At 45.4% G+C, this 18,075-nt stretch overlaps 2 protein-coding genes across 6 annotated transcripts in view; one reads left to right on the forward strand and one right to left on the reverse strand.

The window, feature by feature from the left end:
• The window catches only part of LOC147056229 (lysine-specific demethylase 2A-like), a 161,303-nt gene extending 145,133 nt beyond the window's left edge, over nt 1-16,170 (reverse strand). For 2 of the 5 annotated variants that reach the window (XM_085912640.1, XM_085912637.1), the window contains exons 1-3: nt 15,746-16,170; nt 15,106-15,244; nt 25-103 (exon numbers count right to left, since the gene is read on the reverse strand). In XM_085912640.1, the coding sequence (XP_085768766.1) occupies nt 25-103; nt 15,106-15,244; nt 15,746-15,751 (224 nt within the window). In that variant the 5' untranslated portion in view covers nt 15,752-16,170. Of the gene's footprint in view, nt 1-24; nt 104-15,105; nt 15,245-15,745 lie in introns of those variants that run through there. The other 3 variants (XM_085912636.1, XM_085912639.1, XM_085912641.1) reach the window with 3 other exon arrangements.
• Nucleotides 10,413-13,385, forward strand: LOC147056231 (zinc finger BED domain-containing protein 4-like). The gene is made up of 3 exons (XM_085911526.1): nt 10,413-10,434; nt 12,803-12,937; nt 13,069-13,385. Exons 1-3 carry the CDS (start codon nt 10,413-10,415, stop codon nt 13,383-13,385), a joined length of 474 nt encoding a protein of 157 aa, XP_085767652.1.
• Nucleotides 16,171-18,075: the final 1,905 nt, after the last annotated feature.

Here is an 18,075-nt window from a genome sequence, read left to right on the forward strand (position 1 = left end):
AAAGTGCAAAGGAAAAAAATATACTTGAGTCCAAGGCCATCAATTTTCTCAAAGATGATAGGATCTCTCAGGCCACCTCTTTGGATGAACTCGTATGTTAAATCTAAAAGACAATTACAAGAATTAAAAATTCTAATGTTACATAACTGTAATTAGGATGAATATGAAAAACAATTGTGATATGTTCAGAAATGAAAACAGCCTAGTAAAAACAGCTGCAAAAGCTTACAAGTAAGACTGTAAGCTGGTTTTACACCTAATGATTTTCACCCGTCTCTGAATATTGTCAGAAGGAAGGTTTAGAGTTTAAAAGACATCACAGCTTCAGAGACATCTCAACTGTTAAGTAGTAAGTTCATAATTCTTTGGATCATATTTTTTCCGAGACTTGTCTTTGTGCACACGCATCTACACATGCATATACATACACATTATATACACACACACACACATTCCTACATATTCATATTCAATGTTGGGAAAAATGTTATATATTATCATTAGATTCTATGTTCCTAATGGAAGATTTTTGCTGTATGACAGTTTGACCTTGTGCCCAGGGAATGTGGAATGTTGAGAGAACAATGGTGTTTTTCATGGTACAGGATGCATATGGCTGAAGCCATGAGCCACTTTAAGCAAGAGCATCCTGGTTTGAACAATGACATCGTTGAGAGGTCCATACTGCTCGCCTTAAACAATAACATCCTTGTTTTTCTGAAATCATGAGCTGAACGTACTGCTGTTAACATAATAAACTAAACTAAACTCCACCCATTGCATTTATTCAATAAAAGAGGCCAACCTATGGCTAGAGCGCGGTTCAAGCCACACACCGTGTGTCCCGGTCGCCCTCCCGCAGTAGTCGTTGGCAGATGAAGACAAGTCACTGTCTTTGTGAAATTATTGGTTAATGTTGAAGACCCAACATTCATATCTATCTATCTATCTATCTATCTATCTGTCTATCTGTCTATCTATCTATCTGTCCATTTTCTAAACCGCTTAGTCCCCACGGGGGTCGCGGGCGTGTTGGAGCCTATCCCAGCCGTCATCGGGCAGTAGGCAGGGGACACCCTGAACTGGTTGCCAACCAATCGCAGGGCACACAGAGACGAACAACCATTCGCACTCGCACTCACACCTAGGGACAATTTGGAGTGCTCAATCGGCCTAAAAAGCATGGTTTTTTTGGGGATGCAGGAGGAAACCGGAGTGCCCGGAGAAAACCCACGCGGACACGGGGAGAACATGCAAACTCCACACAGGGAGGGACGGAGATGGAATCGAACCCGCACCCTTCTAACTGTGAGGCGGACGTGCTACCCACTCCCCCACCGAGCCGCTATCTATCTATCTAATTATCTATCTATCTATCTATCTATCTATCTATATCTATATCACCCAAGCCCCTTATGATGAAAAACAAAAATGGACTTCGTTTTCCCTCGCCCGGACGCGGGTCACCGGGGCCCCCCCTCTGAAGTCAGGCCAGGAGGTAGGGCTCGAAGCTGAGCACCTGGTGGCCGGGCCTTTGCCCATGGGGCCCGGCCGGGCATAGCCCGAAAAGAAAACGTGTGTCCCCCTTCCCATGGGCTCACCACCTGTAGGAGGGGCCAAAGGGGTCGGGTACAAAGTGAGCTGGGCGCCAGCTCACTTGGCGGTCTGATCCCCGGCTGCAGAAGCTGGCTCTAGGGTGTCGAGTTACATGGTGGATAGGATGGTAAAAGATGGTGCATGAGTGTGTATTGGATTTGGCCCAGACGAATTGGCTAGGATGAAATTCCAAAATTCATAGCTTGACATGGAGGACCTGAAAAAAGGAGCCTGAGTAGGGGTTACTTTAAAGTTAATTCTTCAAAATTAACTATTAATAAATTGGTAAAGGGGAATTTGTTGGTTGAACCAGTAAACCAGTCCCATTCCAAATTTCACCAGAAGATGGTGCCAAAGTCAGATTGACCTTACATAGTAAATTAATAGTTTAAAGTCATCGATTAGATAAAGACTTGTTCTGAAATACAGCAACACACTATTTTGTATAATGTTATATTATTTTGTTTTGCTATAATATACTTATATATATCCAACATCCCAGGTCAGCAGGCCATCGTCCCTTCATGTTTCAAGGCTGCAACCATCATACCTGTGCCAAAGAAGGCTGCTCCATCCTGCTATATATACACACATATTATATGTGTGTGTGTGTGTGTGTGTGTGTGTGTGTGTGTGTGTGTGTGTGTGTGTGTGTGTGTGTGTGTGTGTGTGTGTGTGTGTGTGTGTGTATATAATGTCAAAGTCTGCTTTATTGTCAAAGTCTGCTTTATTGTAAGACGCACATAGAGATCAAAATTACGTTTCCCATGTCCCACGGTGACTAGACACATTACACAACAGATACAAGCAAATAGCACAAAGAGTAAAAATGAATAGACAAGAGCGATGAATAAGTAATAAGCAAATAACCCAATAAATAAACAATAAATAAATAGACAAATACGAGGAGCAAAATGGAGCAAGCGTGCATACAGCAGACAGCCAATATAGCGCAAAAGAACAGGACGTTATGCAGCCGAGGGTGGAGGGGGGAGAGAATTCAGGATCCTGACAGCTTGGAGTATGAAGCTGTTGGCGAGTCTGGTGGTGCGGGAGCGCAGGCATCTGTACCTCTTCCCAGAGGGCAGAAGATCAAACAAAGAGTGAGCGGGGTGACTCACATCACACCCAATCGCGGTCGCCGTGCGGGTGAGATGGGAGGTGTAAATGTCCTTCAGGGAGGGGAGCAGAGCCCCAATGATCTTACTAGCAGTGTTCACTATGCGCTGCAGAGCCTTCATGTTGTATTCAGTGCAACCACCACCCCACACAGCGATACAACTGGAGAGGACGCTCTCAACGGTGCCACGGTAGAATGTGGTCATGATGGCAGGAGGAGCACTTGCTCGCCTGACTTTGCGCAGAAAGTACAGGCGGCGCTGAGCTTTCTTCGCCAGCGACGCAGCGTTGGTGATCCAGGAGAGGTCCTCACTGACGTGCACCCCCAGGAATCTGGTGCTGCTCACTCTCTCCACCACAACACCGTCGATGGTCAGCGGCAAGAACAGCTGGTGAGCTGCTGGATCCTCGATTCTCAGCACTAGGATTTGTCTCCCTGCATGTAAAGACTGGACTCGATGGACTGCGCGGAGGAAACCACCTGATTAAACAAGCAGAAAGGCGTGTCCCAGCAATGCATCGTGGAGCACAGAGAGCTTGGCGAAACACGTAGGAAACCATGGTCATCCACTGCACCCAACTCTGTCATCCCGGTTCTCGAACAATTTGGTATTCGAACAAAAAATTCAAGATTTTTTTGCTTTTTTTTTTTTTGCTCAGAACTGGGACTGCGTTTGGACGTTTTGACTGCAGCACATCTGCTTCAAATCAGCAGGATCGTTTTCAGGCATTTTCAAATCAAGCTGATCATTTAAATCGTTAAATCGAGCTAGCCTTCTGGGTTGCTATTGTTTGGTGGCCATTTGTCTACCGTCGATCATCGGACACGTAAGTATGGCTGCGGATCAAGAGGTTTGTACGGCTTCGTGCACCAACTGCACCCTTCTGTTAGAGGTTGTCCCTGCTAGAGGGACGTGTCCGCCAGTTCGAGCAGAATAGTGCGATAACAGTAGATGTGGCGGACACTGTCGCGGACTGTAGTCAGCCCGCTGGCCCCGTTAGCATTAGCCCCATGCGGGTTGCTAATTGCGATGAGCCAGGTAAGACGCATAGACGTCCAAAGTCATCTTGGTCTACTGGCCCTCGCACCTTGGTCATAGGTGACTCCATCACCCGAAATATCACGCTTAAAAATCCAGCCACAGTAATGTGTATTCCTGGGGGCAGAGCACCCGACATAAAAGCTAATCTTAGGGAGCTGACTCACAATAGGACTAGTCAACAGCGTAGTTCCAACAACACTAGCTACTCGGACATAGTGATGCACGTCGGCGCCAATGTTGTTAGGATGAGGCAATCTGAGATCACAAAGAAAAACATAGCAAGTACAGTCATCCCTCCTACTTCGCGGCTTCAACTATCGCGGCTTCGCTGTATCGCGGGTTTTCAAAAATAAATTAATTATTTTATCGCAGAAATTTCATCATTTCACGAGGTTTCGCGGCCACTTGAGTTTCTTCATTTTCCTTTAATAATGATAGCTTATGTTTAAAAGTCGTTTTCTTGTTTTGAAATGAATAAATTAAAGAGTCAGTACAGTATACTTTATCGTCACATGTGACTTCAGGGCGTTCTCTCTGTTGTATATTTAGATGTTGTATATTTTGGACTAACTCATGTTCCGTAGTGGGAAAACCCCGGATGTGGGAGGGGGAGCTTCGGGGACGTTCAGTGTTGTGATGTACGGCCAGTGAACTGACTGTGATGAAAGGAATAAAGCAGTATCCATCACGTCGTTGTCCGAACCATGCTTGCTACATCAGAACCTGGAAAATAGTAAAGATATAACACTCTCCACCGGCGGTGGCCTTCATCTGGACATAGCAATACACTGTTAGTCTCGTCGCTAAGGCATGAATGCGGAGCGCACAGTCCATTGATATGAAAGTCCCCTAGCAGCGAGCTGGTTGATGTCAGCGATAAAAATAGAATATCTTCCAAGAATAGCTCAAAAAAATCTAGTTTCTATTTCGCGGAAATTCCCATTTTGCGGGTGGGTCTGGAACGTAACCCCCGCGAAGTAGGAGGGATTACTGTACTTGGGATCTCGCCAGAAAGATGAGTCGGCATTGAGTATTTGTCTCTGGGCCCCTGCCTGGGAGAAGCTCTGATGAGATGTTTAGTAGATTAGTCTCCCTTAATCGATGGATGGCTGGGTTCTGTAAAAAGCAGGGACTGTATTTTATAGAAAACTGGTCCTCCTTCTACGGCCGTCCCGACCTGCTGAGGAAGGACGGCCTTCATCCTAACCGTGAAGGCGCCTTCACTCTTTCTAGGAATATAGATTACTGTTTGAGCCACTCAGGACAGGTCACTTTCGAGCAGGCCAGGGCACAGGTGATTGGACTACCTGTCAGGATGGGTTTGGAGTAGGTTAAGTTAAAGTTAACTAGCGCTATGCTAGACTTCCAGCATGCACATAGCTCCTTGTGTAGACTAGAGCGTCAGTTTGAATAGTGCTAAAGTACATTGTGAACACACTTTCTACTGAGATAGTCGACAAATCCAATCGCTCCACCCTGACCGGTATAGCTGATGATACGATGCCTCTTTCAGATAATATTACATGTGTACCAAATATTTACTATGAAATTCCTACGATCGTATCTTCCCACCACGCTAATAAACAATTGAGAGGTGATGTCAGGCCTAGAGAACACAATGTTACTTTCATTTCGTTTAGAAATCCTTTGATAGATACGAACCCTGATCGACCAATTACACTTAAACTCGGTTTTATGAATATTAGATCGCTTCATACGAAAGCAGGTCTCGTTCATGACCTCATCACGGAACATAATCTAAATGTATTTGGTCTTCGCGAGACCTGGTTAAAACCTAATGAACTGCTACCGCTTAATGAGGCCTAGCCTTCAAATTTTGTGAGCTCACGTGGCGCGTCCTCAAAAAAAGGGTGGGAGTGTTGCCCTCATCTCAGATTCCAATCTTAGATTTACACCTCGTTCTATTTATGTATTTAAAACATTTGAAGTTCTCACTGTCCGATCCACCGCTTTACCGTCATTTTATCTTGCTGTTATTTACCGTCCACCCGGGGCTTACTCTGGCTTCCTGGATGAATTTTCTGAATTTGTGGCTGATCTAGTGACAAATGCGGATAATATAATAATCACGGGCGATTTTAATATCCACATGAATTTACCGTCAGAGCCACTTACTTCGGCATTTCAGACTCTAACTGATACGTTTGGTTTTACGCAGGCCGTACAGGCAGCAACACATAAAAATGGAAATACCTTAGATCTGGTATTATCCCGAGGACTGGCAACCTCAAATATAACAGTACTGCCATACACTACTGTTTTGACGGATCATTACTTAATAAAATTTGAAATTTTAGTTCTTAGTCAAAGACAAGCGAGCAATCAGAATTACAGCAGTCGTAATATTAAGTCCATGACTGCAACTGCTACCAGCAACAGCCGTATTCCCCCGATATAACGGCTCTATTGATAATCTTACAAATGAATTCAATGCTGCATTGTTAAATGCCATCGACTCTGTGGCGCCGCTACATCTGAAAACTCGCCGTAGATTGCCTACTCCGTGGTTCACGGATGAAACACGTACGCTCAAGCAATTATGTAGAAAGCATGAACGCAAATGGCGTTTAACCAAACTTGAGGTTTTCCATCAGGCATGGCGCAACAGCCTCCTGAAATATAAAGATGCGCTTATTTTAGCAAAAACTCGCTATTTTTCGCAAGTCATTAATCTCAATAAAAACAATCCTAAATACCTATTTGATACAGTGGCAAAGCTAACACTACGCTAGCCGACCTCCGATAGCTCCTTTCACTCAGCTGACGAGTTCATGAAATTCTTCGCTCGAAAGATTGAATCCATTAGGGATGAGATCAAGATGACCGTTCCGATCGCTCAGTCGAGACCGCCAATTACCAGCGCTGACAATCATGCAATAACCCTTTCAAATTTTAAAAGCGTGTCCCTCGAAAGGCTTACACAATTAGTTCGTGCGGCTAAACAAACAACATGTTTACTCGACCCGCTTCCAGGCAAACTATTTAAAGAATAATTTCAAATCTTAGGACCGTCCTTCTTAAATATAATTAATCTGTCTTTCTCTTCTGGGATAGTGCCAACAGCCTTTAAAACTGCTATCATTAAATCGCTACTTAAGCGACCAAATCTTGACCTGGACTGTCTTTTTATTATAGGCCAGTTTCAAATCTCCCATTCATAGCAAAACTTCTTGAAAAAGTAGAAGCGCAGCAGCTTATTGATTACATGGTCGCTAATAATCGATTTGAATCTTTTCAGTCTGGTTTTAGAGCTAATCATTCCACTGAGACAGCACTTGCTAAAGTGACTAATGATCTCCTCATAGCTATGGATTCAAACACTTCATCGGTATTGTTACTACTCGATCTTAGTGCTGCCTTCGACACTGTAGACTTCGATATTTTATTATAGCGTCTTAAAGGTTGTGTTGGTATTTCAGGGTCAGCACTATGCTGGTTTCACTCATATCAATCAGACAGGACACACCGAGTGGTTCATGGCAATACGTCCTCTATAAGCTCTATAAGGTTACGTGTATGATTCCGCTTGGGGACATAATACGTAAATATAATATTAGTTTTCAATGTTACGAGGATGACACCCAATTATATATGCCGTTATCAATGACAGATCCGCGGGACTGTTGTAATCTTGAGGAGTGCCTCGTGGAGATCAAGCAATGGATGTCTCTCAACTTCCTTCGTCTTAACCCAGATAAAACTGAGATGTTGATAATTGGTCCAGCTTGTCATCAACATTTATCTAAGGAAACCACTATAACTATAGATAACCGTACTATCACTCAGAGTGATACTGTAAATAATCTCGGGGTAATATTTGACCAAACGCTCTCCTTTCAAAAGCACATTAAGAATATAACCAAAATTGCGTTTTTTCACCTTCGTAATATTGCTAAGATTCGCCGCTCGACCGGTGATGCGGAAACTATTATACATGCGTTTATCACGTTGCGCCTGGACTACTGTAATGCATTATTCTCTGGTCTTTCCAAGTCCAGCATCAAAAGTCTCCAGTTAGTACAAAACGCTGCTGCAAGGCTGCTCTCACGGACAAGATAATTTGATCACATTACCCCAATATTAGCCAACAACACTGGCTCCCGGTCCATTTAAGATGTGACTTCAAGGTTCTTCTATTAACCTATAAATCATTGCATGTTTTAGCGCCTTCATATCTCGTCGACCTAGTTGTTTCTTATGTTCCGTCTTGTAACCTTCATTCGCAAAACGCTAGTCTTTTAGTGACACCGAGGGCCAAGAAAATGTCTGCAGGGTCTAGCGCATTTTCTACTCGGGCTCCAGACCTCTGGAATACCCTACCAATGGATATTAGAACATATTTCTATGGTATGGCCTTTAATTAACCTGTAGTGGCCGATTCGGCTGGAGTTTGTTTTTGCTCCCTCTCCCCAACCCCACTTCCCCCACCCCTCCCCGGCTGGGGAGGTGGTTAGGTGACACCCAAGCTGACAGCAACTATCTAGATTCTCGTGGACCAAATTCAGCATGAGGGAACTGCAGCGGATTACCCTCCTTGAAGACACTGCCAGTACGACCGAGGGCTCCTCCGACAGCTCTTTGCTTTGGCCTGGACATCCACTTTATGATTTCCATATTATGTATTTTATGCGCCCTCTTTGCATCCATTGCAGCCTGGTGATCCTGAAAGGGGGATCCTTCCATCTGTGGTCCCTTTTCAAGGTTTCTCATTTTTCCCCTGGTAGGTGTTTTTTCAGTTTTTCCTTGCCATTTTGGGAGCTCAAGATCAGGGGATGCTTTGAGAATAATTGTCAATTGTTTGTCTATGTGAAGCCCTTTGAGACTGCATGTGATTTAGGGCTATACAAATAAACTTCACTTGACTTGACTTGTTGCCAGCTGTCTCAACCATGTCTTGCTGCTAGACCCAGGGCGAGTGTGTGAGGTCGACGAGATGCACAACTCTTTCTCACTTTAAACCAATTCATCGCATAAGTCATCTTATCATCCTCAATAGAATCCTTTCCCAAGTCCTGTGGCGACAGGCGGCATGACTGACAGTCATAGCCACAAACCTGCTCACAGGCAGCTCAGGCCATAGGCCACTGAACCAGAGGAGCAGTGGATTTCAGCAGCTGTCTGAGCAGCCCTATTTAAGAATGCACAGCTCACCTCCATGGCATGAGGAGCGGACTATTTAAGGTGTCCCAAACATTGCCTCCTTCACCTATCCTAGTCAGTTTACTAGTGATGGGTCGGACACCGATGTGTCGCCGCATGTGTGGAGCTTATAGAGCGAAGCCCTGTGTCGGTGCGCGCAAGCGGAAGCGTGCCAAACCTCTGTCAAAGGAAGCACATCTGTCAACGGGATGCATCTGCCAAAACAATATCTGATCTTTCGCATGTGGAGTTCATCCTCGAAGTCATCAAGAATTATGGAGCGGCCCCAAGTCAAACAAAAGGTTTCTGCTGTGTGGGATCATTTTGATCTGTCATATATATATATATATATATATATATATATATATATATATATACAGGTGGTTCAGTGGTGCACTGGTTAGCACGTCCGCCTCACAGTTAGGAGGGTGCCGGTTCGATTCTACCTCCGACCTTCCCAGTGTGGAGTTTGCATGTTCTCCCCGAGCCCATGTGGGTTTCCTCCGGGCACTCTGGTTTCCTCCCACATCTCAAAAACATGCTTGGTAGCCCGATTGAGCACTCCAAATTGTCCCTAGGTGTGAGTGCGAGTGCGGATGGTTACTCGTCTCTGTGTGCCCTACGACCTTCCCAGCGTGGAGTTTGGATGTGCTCCCCGAGCCCGCGTGAGTTTGCTCCGGGCACTCCGGTTTCCTCCCACATCCCAAAAACATGCTTGGTAGCCCGATTGAGCACTCCAAATTGCCCCTAGGTGTGAGTGCGAGTGCGGATGGTTAATCGTCTCTGTGTGCCCAAGATTGACTGGGAACCGGTTCAGGGTGTCCCCCGCCTACTGCCCGATGACCGCTGGGCTAGGCTCCAGCGCGCCCGCGACCCCCGGGGTCTAGACATTATACCCATTCACAACGGTAGATGGCGACAGATATCTTTAAAGCGAATGTGAACTTAACTCCTCAGGCCAAAGCGAACCCTTTACGGAAAAGAAAAAAAAAATAGTGGTAAGAAAGAAAAGAGAACAAAATAAGAGAAGAGATAACCAAAAAATGGAGAAACAGTAGGTTTATTTACATTTCAAAAACCAGAAGCCATTCATTGACAAATGTGATTGCACTTTAGATTACATGTTTAAATGTTCAGATATTAAGATGTCATAGACAGTTTTGCGTGATATGAATGAGGTAAAATAACATGCTTTTTCTCTTGAATATACTGTTATAATCATTGTTTCAGATGTACTCTAATTATCTTCTGTATAAAAATTTAATTTGGTGTTCAAAAAGTCTTTTTTCAAACTTGAGTCTTGAAAAAGAGGGGGTTGCCTTATAATCAGGCTCGTCTTATATTCGGGCCAATACGGTATATCTGAATTTAAATTCACTTTAAAGTGACTTCGTTAACTATTCATATTATTTTCTGCAGGTTAAATGTCACATTTGTTATACAGAACTTTCATATTTAAAAAATTGTTGAGGCCTTATAGGGCCAAGTATGAACATGAAGTCCAAGATAAACTCAGGTATACAGCCATTCTTAAACTTACTCACAGTTGCTATCTTGATCATTGATTTCTATTAATTTACTTTTTACCTTTTTTTAACCATTAAGATTCAGTGTTGTGGAAAATGAAGGGTTCAGGTAACTGGTTCAGGTCCTTCAGCCCTCATAAATTTTGCCAACCTGAAAGGTTGGCACTATCTAAAGTAGTAGTTATATCCATCCATCCATCCATCCATCTATCTTCTTCCGCTTATCCGGGGTCGGGTCGCGGGGGCAGCAGCTTTAGGAGGGACTCCCAGACTTCCATTTCCCCAGCCACTTCATCCAGCTCATCCCAGGGGATCCCAAAGCGTTCCCAGGCCAGCTGAGAGATATAGTCCCTCTATAGACCCTCTGTCCTGGGTCGTCCCCTGGGTCTCCTACCGGTGGGACATGCCCGGAACACCTCCCCAGGGAGGCGTCCAGGAAGCATCCTGATGAGATAACCGAGCCACCTCATCTGGGTCCTCTCAACGTGGAGGAGCAGCGGCTGTACTCCGAGTCTCTCCCGGATGACCAAGCGTCTCACCTTATCTCTCAGGGAGAGCCCAGACACCCTGGGGAGGAACCACATTTCGGCCGCTTGTATCCTGGATCTTGTTATTTCGGTCACGACCCATAGTTCGTGACCATAGGTGAGAGTGGGAGCATAGATCGACTGGTAAATCGAGAGTTTTGCCTTTTGGCTCAGCTCTCTCTTCACGACGGACCGGTACAGAGTTCGTATTACTGTTGATGCTGCACCGATCCGCCTGCCGATCTCACACTCCATCCTGCCCTTACTTGTGAACAAGACCCCAAGATACTTAAACTCCTCCACTTGGGGCAGGATCTCATCCCCGATCCGGAGAGGGCGTTACACCCTTTTCCGACTGAGGACCATGGACTCGGATTTGGAGGTGCTGACCCTCATCCCGACCGCTTCACACTCGGCTGCGAACCGCTCCAGTGAGAGCTGGAGATCACGGCCTGAAGAACCCAACAGCACCACGTCATCTGCAAAAAGCAGAGACGCGATGCTGAGGTCCCCAAACCGGACCCCCTCAACGCCTCGGCTGCGCCTAGAAATTTTGTCTGTAAAAATATGAACAGAATCAGTGACAAAGGGCAGCCTTGGTGTTGTCCAACCCTCACTGGGAACGAATCTGACTTACTGCCGGAACGGTCGAACCCTTTTCCACGTCCACAAAACACATGTGGACTGGTTGGGTGAACTCCCATGCACCCTCGAGGATCCTGTCGAGGGTGTAGAGCTGGTCCATTGTTCCACAGCCAGGACGAAAGCCACACTGCTCCTCCTGAATCCGAGGCTCGACCTCCCGACAGATCCTCCTCTCCAGCACCCCTGAATAGACCTTACCAGGGAGGCCGAGTGTGATTCCCCTGTAATTGGAACACACCCTCAGGTCTCCCTTCTTACAGAGGGGAACCACCACCCCAGTCTGCCATTCCAGAGGCACCGTCCTCGATGTCCACGCAATGTTGTAGAGGCATGTCAGCCATGACAGCCCCACAACATCCAAAGCCTTTAAGAACTCTGGGCGGATCTCATCCACCCGCGGGGCCTTGCCACCGAGGAGTTTTTTAACTACCTCAGTGACTTCGACCCCAGAGATTGGAGAGTCTGCCTCAGAGTCTCCAGGCTGCCTCAACAATGGAGGCGCGGAACATGGTCCACTCGGATTCAATGTCCCCCGCCTCCCCCGGGACGAGGGAAAAGCTCTGCCGGAGGTGGGAGTTGAAGCTCTTCCTGACAGGGAATTCTTCCTGACAGGGAATTCTTCCAGACGTTCCCAGCAGACCCTCACAGCGCGTTTGGGTCAGCCAGGTCGAACCAGAATCTTCCCCCACCATCGGAGCCAACCCACCACCAGGTGGTGATCAGTTGACAGCTCCGCCCCTCTCTTCACCCGAGTGTCATGCGGCACCCAAAACATGCGGCCGCAAATCCGATGACAAGACTACAAAGTCGATCATCGAACCTCGGCCTAGGGTGTCCTGGTGCCAAGTGCACACATGGACACCCTTATGTTTGAACATGGTGTTCAATCTAGAAAAATCCATGTCGAGCACAGAATTCCAAGAATAGAACACCGCTCGGGTTCAGATCGGGGGGGCCATTCCTCTTAATCACGCGCTTCCAGGTCTCACTGTCATTGCCCATGTGAGCATTGAAGTCACCCAGTAGAACAATGGAGTTCCCAGAAGGAGCGCCTTCCAGCACTTCCTCCAGGGACTCCAAGAAGGGTGGGTACTCTGAGCTGCCGTTTGGTGCATAGACACAAACAACAGTCAGGACCCACAGGCAGGCATACACCTGCATGAACACCTGAAGCGTTGAGTCACAGACACTGCTTCCAAACTGGAGTCATTAAGTGTGTTGACCCTAGCAACACTTCTAGACCCCAGATTTAAATCACTTGGGTTCCGCAGTTCCTCCAAGTGCAATGAAGACATCAATAGACTGCGCTCAGAATGTGTCAGTAATCGGACGCACAAATGAGCTGCAGCCGGGACCGTCTTCACAACAGCTGTCTGCACTCACTTCAGGCATGCTATTCTGCATTATTTATTTGGAAATCATGTGCTAAAATGCTAATTCATTGTTCTTTAGATAACCTTTGGCAATATCTGGACATTGAAGTGGTCAGACAAAGCAAAAGAGCCACAGACGATGCCATCCAGGAGGTTCAAAGATACCTGGCAGAGGGCAATATTGCCAGGTCCCACGATTCAATCAGATACTGGGACGATCAAAAGACCCATTACCCAAACCTCTCTCAGCTTGCGTTGCAATTTCTCTGCACTCCAGCCTCATCTGTGCCGTGTGAGCGGGTGTTTTCAACGGCTGGAGAAATTGTGCCCAAAAAGCGCAACAGGCTTAATTTCAAGACGTTGGAAAAACGTATTGTTTTGAATAAATATTTGTGAAAAACAAACAGTGCACAAGTATCCTCTTTCACAACACGTTCACTTAGATTTTCATGTTATGATACATGTTCACATTATTTATTGACTATAACTAAAAAAAAGACATTTTAAATTTAAATGAATATATGAAAAAATACAATGTAAAATACAAATACTTAGTTACTTAATTATTAATTATAATAATGTATACACTAGGTCACAAGATACATGTTAACATTATTTATTGACTATAACTAAAAAATAAGACATTTTAAATTTAAATGAATATATGAAACAATACAATATAAAATACAAATACTTAGTTAATTAATTATTAATGATAATAATGTATATACTAGGTCATCAAATCGGTATCAGTTGTCTGTCAGCGAGGTTGCCTGTAGGGATTTTTAAGGTCCAGCAGGTGTCAGCACTCAGTGACACAATAGCGACACAGTATCAGTAGTTTTGCAATGTGTTGAAACGCTTCATGCAATGTGTTGAAACGCTTCATGACGCCTCATCTACCCATGACTACTGAGTTTACCGCGACAAGAGGGACACTACACATGCGATCGAAACAACAAGACAACAAAGAAAACAAGGATTACACCACTGACCCTTGCCGCATGGAATGTTCGCACACTTCTTGACAGAGACAAGTCAGAGGGATCCCTGAGTCGCTCAGCGCTCACTGCAAGTGAACTCGTCAGGTATAACATCGACATTCCTGCACTCAGTGAAACCAGACTGGCAGGAGTGGGCAAACTTTGTGAAAGAGGTGCAGGATATATCTTCCTTTGGAGTGGACGTGGACCAGGAGAGAGAAAAGAGGCAGGAGTAGGCTTTGCAGTCAAGTCAGCGTTGGTTGTGTGAATGATCGCCTTCTGACATTGAGACTCCCCCTTTCTTATGAACAGAAGCACACCACTACTATTGTCAGCGTCTATGCCCCCACCATGACCAACCCAGAGGAGACCAGGACATGTTTTATGAAGACTTGAACACTGTCATCTCCACGGTTCCCCACGCAGACAAACTCATTCTTGATGATTTTAACGCGAGAGTAGGTCGTGATAGCGTCTCCTGGGAAGGAATGATCGGGAAGCATGGAGTCGGCAACTGCAACGGCCTACTACCTCTCCAGACCTGCGCAGAGCATGGCCTCCTGATCACCAATACTGTCTTTGAACCTCCTTACCCGAAACAGAACATCATGGATGCGTCCCCTATCAAAGCACTGGCATCTTATGGACTACATCATTGTAAGGAAGAGGGACAGGCAAGACGTACGAGTCACAAAAACCATGTGTGTCGCTGAGTGCCGGACAGACCACCGCCTCCTTGCCTCCAAACTCAAACTTCACATCCAGCACAAAAGACAGCCGCAGGGTGTGAGAGCGCCAAAACGCTTCCTGCGCCCTGGAGTTTTTCACTTGCGTGCAACCGGCTGCTGCGCCTCCTGCGCTTGTCCTCAGCATTTTGCTCACATGCATGCTCCGTTCCATCAACGTGTATTTAAACAACGTTCTCCCGTCATTTACAAACTCGCAAAACAGTGAGGCCGCAACAGGCGGAGCGGTGAGAGATCACTGTACACATACACACATATTGTATTGCACAGGAACAATTTGAGATGTGAATGGAGAGAGCAGACTATGTTAACTTGATGAGTGTTTGTGTAAAATTATCGAATGATTAAACTTAAGCAAGTACAAGCCTCAAACTGAAATCTTTCTACCTTTTCCTTGCATCCGAATTATACGATCAGAGTTGAATCTCTGGCTGGAGACCTTCTCCTCAAGATTAAACATTCTCCTTCCATCAATTTCTTCATCTGAGATTACATCCTCTTGGTAACGCCGCCGGGTACCAGACCGCTGAAGAGACAAATAAATATTGGTTAGCCCTCACGCTAGGGCCCAAGAAGGGAAGATGAGTGTGAGGACTGATTGTGTTTGACAGACGGACGGATGGAAGTAGAAGATTAAAAAAATAATTGTGTGCGTGTGAGAGAGAGAGAGAGAGAGAGAGAGAGAGAGAGAGAGAGAGAGAGAGAGAGAGAGAGAGAGAGAGAGAGAGAGAGAGAGAGAGAGAGAGAGAGAGACGTTATTGATCAGGGGGGGGGGGGGGACTAACAATAAGCTAGTCTGCTGTGTTTGTGAGTAGACATTTTGGGGGGGGGGGGTCAGCAGCTTTTAGGATGAGGACTACTTGTAAAATAGTTATAACATTCTGTGCATATGCTGATAGCTCACACTGCGATAGTTATCAGGCATAATTTCTACAATGAAATGGCGCGTCCAAAAAACGCCCCCATTTCTCAATTATGCTGTTGGGAAGTTCGTGACGCATGAAATTTAATATTTGGATATTCTTACCCCCATGTTTTCACGAGATGTTTTCGATATAGTCGTCTACTTCTGCTACTGCTTAACGTATTACAGTATTTTTCTTTTTCGTCTACGTCTCATATACTTCTTCTTCTTCTGATCTTCTTCTCGTCTCCTTCTTCTTCTTCTCTTTTTCTTCTTCTTCGTCGTCTCTCTGAGGCCCCGTTCAAATCCTCGCTCTTACACTATACGCCCGTCAGTTAAGTGCACACTTAGTAGAAGTGCACTACATGTTGCACATTGAGTCAAGCGTACGAAAACTGCGGAACTTGGACAAACACTGACACACTAGGCTCGGAGGAGGAAACGTTGGCAAGCTCCACTCCGCGTGGTGATCGGCGCCACGGAGGAGAGGAGGCGTGATAGTTTGCTGACCGGCTCGTCAGTTTGCCTCGTGCACCTACTCTGCTGGCATTCCAGCCCTCCGTGTTGCACATGTTTGTTCTTCCTCGCTCGTGACTTCCACAGGGTCCACGAACGGGCGTTGGCGTTATCATCTAATGTTATTTTACCTTCCTATTTGAGGCAAATTTTCGCTGGGCACGGGGAGCAGGTAGCATATAATAGATCGCCTGGGTATGATCTCAGTGTCCCAGATTTTTTTTTCCAGGACAGACCATAAAAATCCGGGACGATCAAGAAAATCCGGGACAGGTGGCAATAATAACCCACAGTGCATGTGAATCGATTGTCACTGCCAGTGGATATAGCAACAGCAAAAATATAGAACAGCAGTGTCTTTAAACTTCTAGAGCTAGTCTAAATCAGCAAACAAAGTCATCTTGAGTCCTTTGGATTTTAATCGCAATCACTTTCAATAGTTTATCCCACTGTGTAAAACCTTTTTTTTAAATCACCTTTATTAAAAAATAAATCAAATTAAAGATATATATATATATAATATATATATATATATATATATATATATATATATATATATATATATATTATTTTATTCAATTATTACACTCTCCATACTCAGTGGCGTGCGGTGAGGGTTCATCACTGGGTGGCACTGACATCACCCCCCCCAAGAAAAATGTGTCCGACACCTAACCGTCACAAAAAAGGTTGGGGAACTATGCTAGAGTATCTTATTCATTATTTAATTTGAACCATCCATCCATTTTCTGAACCGCTTTGTCCCCACGGGGGTCGCGGGCGTGCTGGAGCCTATCCCAGCCGTCATCGGGCAGTAGGCGGGGGACACCCTGAACTGGTTGGCAGCCAATCGCAGGGCACACAGAGACGAACAACCATCCTCACTCGCACTCATACATAGGGACAATTTAGAGTCTTCAATCGGCCTACCAAGCAAGTTTTTGGGGAGTGGGAGGAAACCGGAGTGCCCGGAGAAAACCCACGCGGAAACAGGGAGAACATGCAAACTCCACACAGGGAGGGCCAGAGGTGGAATCGAACCCGCACCAACCTAACTGTGAGGCGGACGTGCTACCCAGTGCTGATTCTAAAGAGTCAGTTCACCTAAAAGAACTGGAATTCACATCACTCGTGTGCTGTTGTTTTCCTTTTCGTCTTCCAGCCTTGGCGATCATCTTTGGCCGGGTTCTTGGCTGTCTCCCTCTGGCACCTACTGGTTTTATCTCCAAGTGACCTTCCTGTAAACATTCAAGAGTTTTTATTCGCCATGTTTGAGCGTGCCAAACAAGAAATTTGACTCTGGTACATCACAGTCTCTGTTCAACATTTAGGTGACTAATAACACTCAGGACATGTGAAAAATGACAAATATTCTCAAACATCCCTTGATCTTAAACTCCCAGGAGGGCAAGGAAAAACTCAAAACTCCAACTAGGGGAAATGAGAAATAAATTAAGAAAAACCCTGAGAAGAGACCACAGATGGGAGGGTCCTTCTTCCAGGATGACCAGGCTGCAATGGATGCAGAGAGGACACATAGTACAGTGTAGACAATTCAAAAAAGGTGTGGAGAGCAGGATGTTATTGCACAGCAATGACTGAGAGTCAAAAGTCAAAAAGTCAAAGTCTGCACAAAGAGATCGAAATTACGTTTCCCACCATCCCACGTTGACTAGACAATACATACAAGCAAATAGCACAAAGAGTAAAAACAAGAAGGCACAAACAACAAATAGATAAGAGTGATGAATAAGTAATAAACAAATAACCTAAATAAATAAACAAATAAATAAATAGATAAATACGAGGAGCAAAATGGAGCAAGCGTGCATACAGCAGACAGCCAGAATATAGCGCAAAAGTACAGGACATTATGTAGCCGAGGGGGGAGGGGGGAGAGAGTTCAGGATCCTGACAGCCTGGAGTATGAAGCTGTA

This window comes from Syngnathus leptorhynchus, chromosome 5, assembly GCF_054491065.1.
Source record: "Syngnathus leptorhynchus isolate UIUO chromosome 5, UIUO_Slep, whole genome shotgun sequence".
Classification (NCBI taxonomy): Eukaryota; Metazoa; Chordata; class Actinopteri; order Syngnathiformes; family Syngnathidae; genus Syngnathus; species Syngnathus leptorhynchus.

Bases quoted from the DNA above. Each gene is read 5' to 3' on its own strand.
- LOC147056231 (XM_085911526.1), top strand. From the start codon at position 10,413: ATGAAGTCCAAGATAAACTCAG. The intron at 10,435-12,802 runs GTATACAGCCAT...GTTGAGTCACAG, and splicing joins GAAGTCCAAGATAAACTCAG to ACACTGCTTCCAAACTGGAG. The intron at 12,938-13,068 runs GTAATCGGACGC...ATTGTTCTTTAG, and splicing joins ACTGCGCTCAGAATGTGTCA to ATAACCTTTGGCAATATCTG.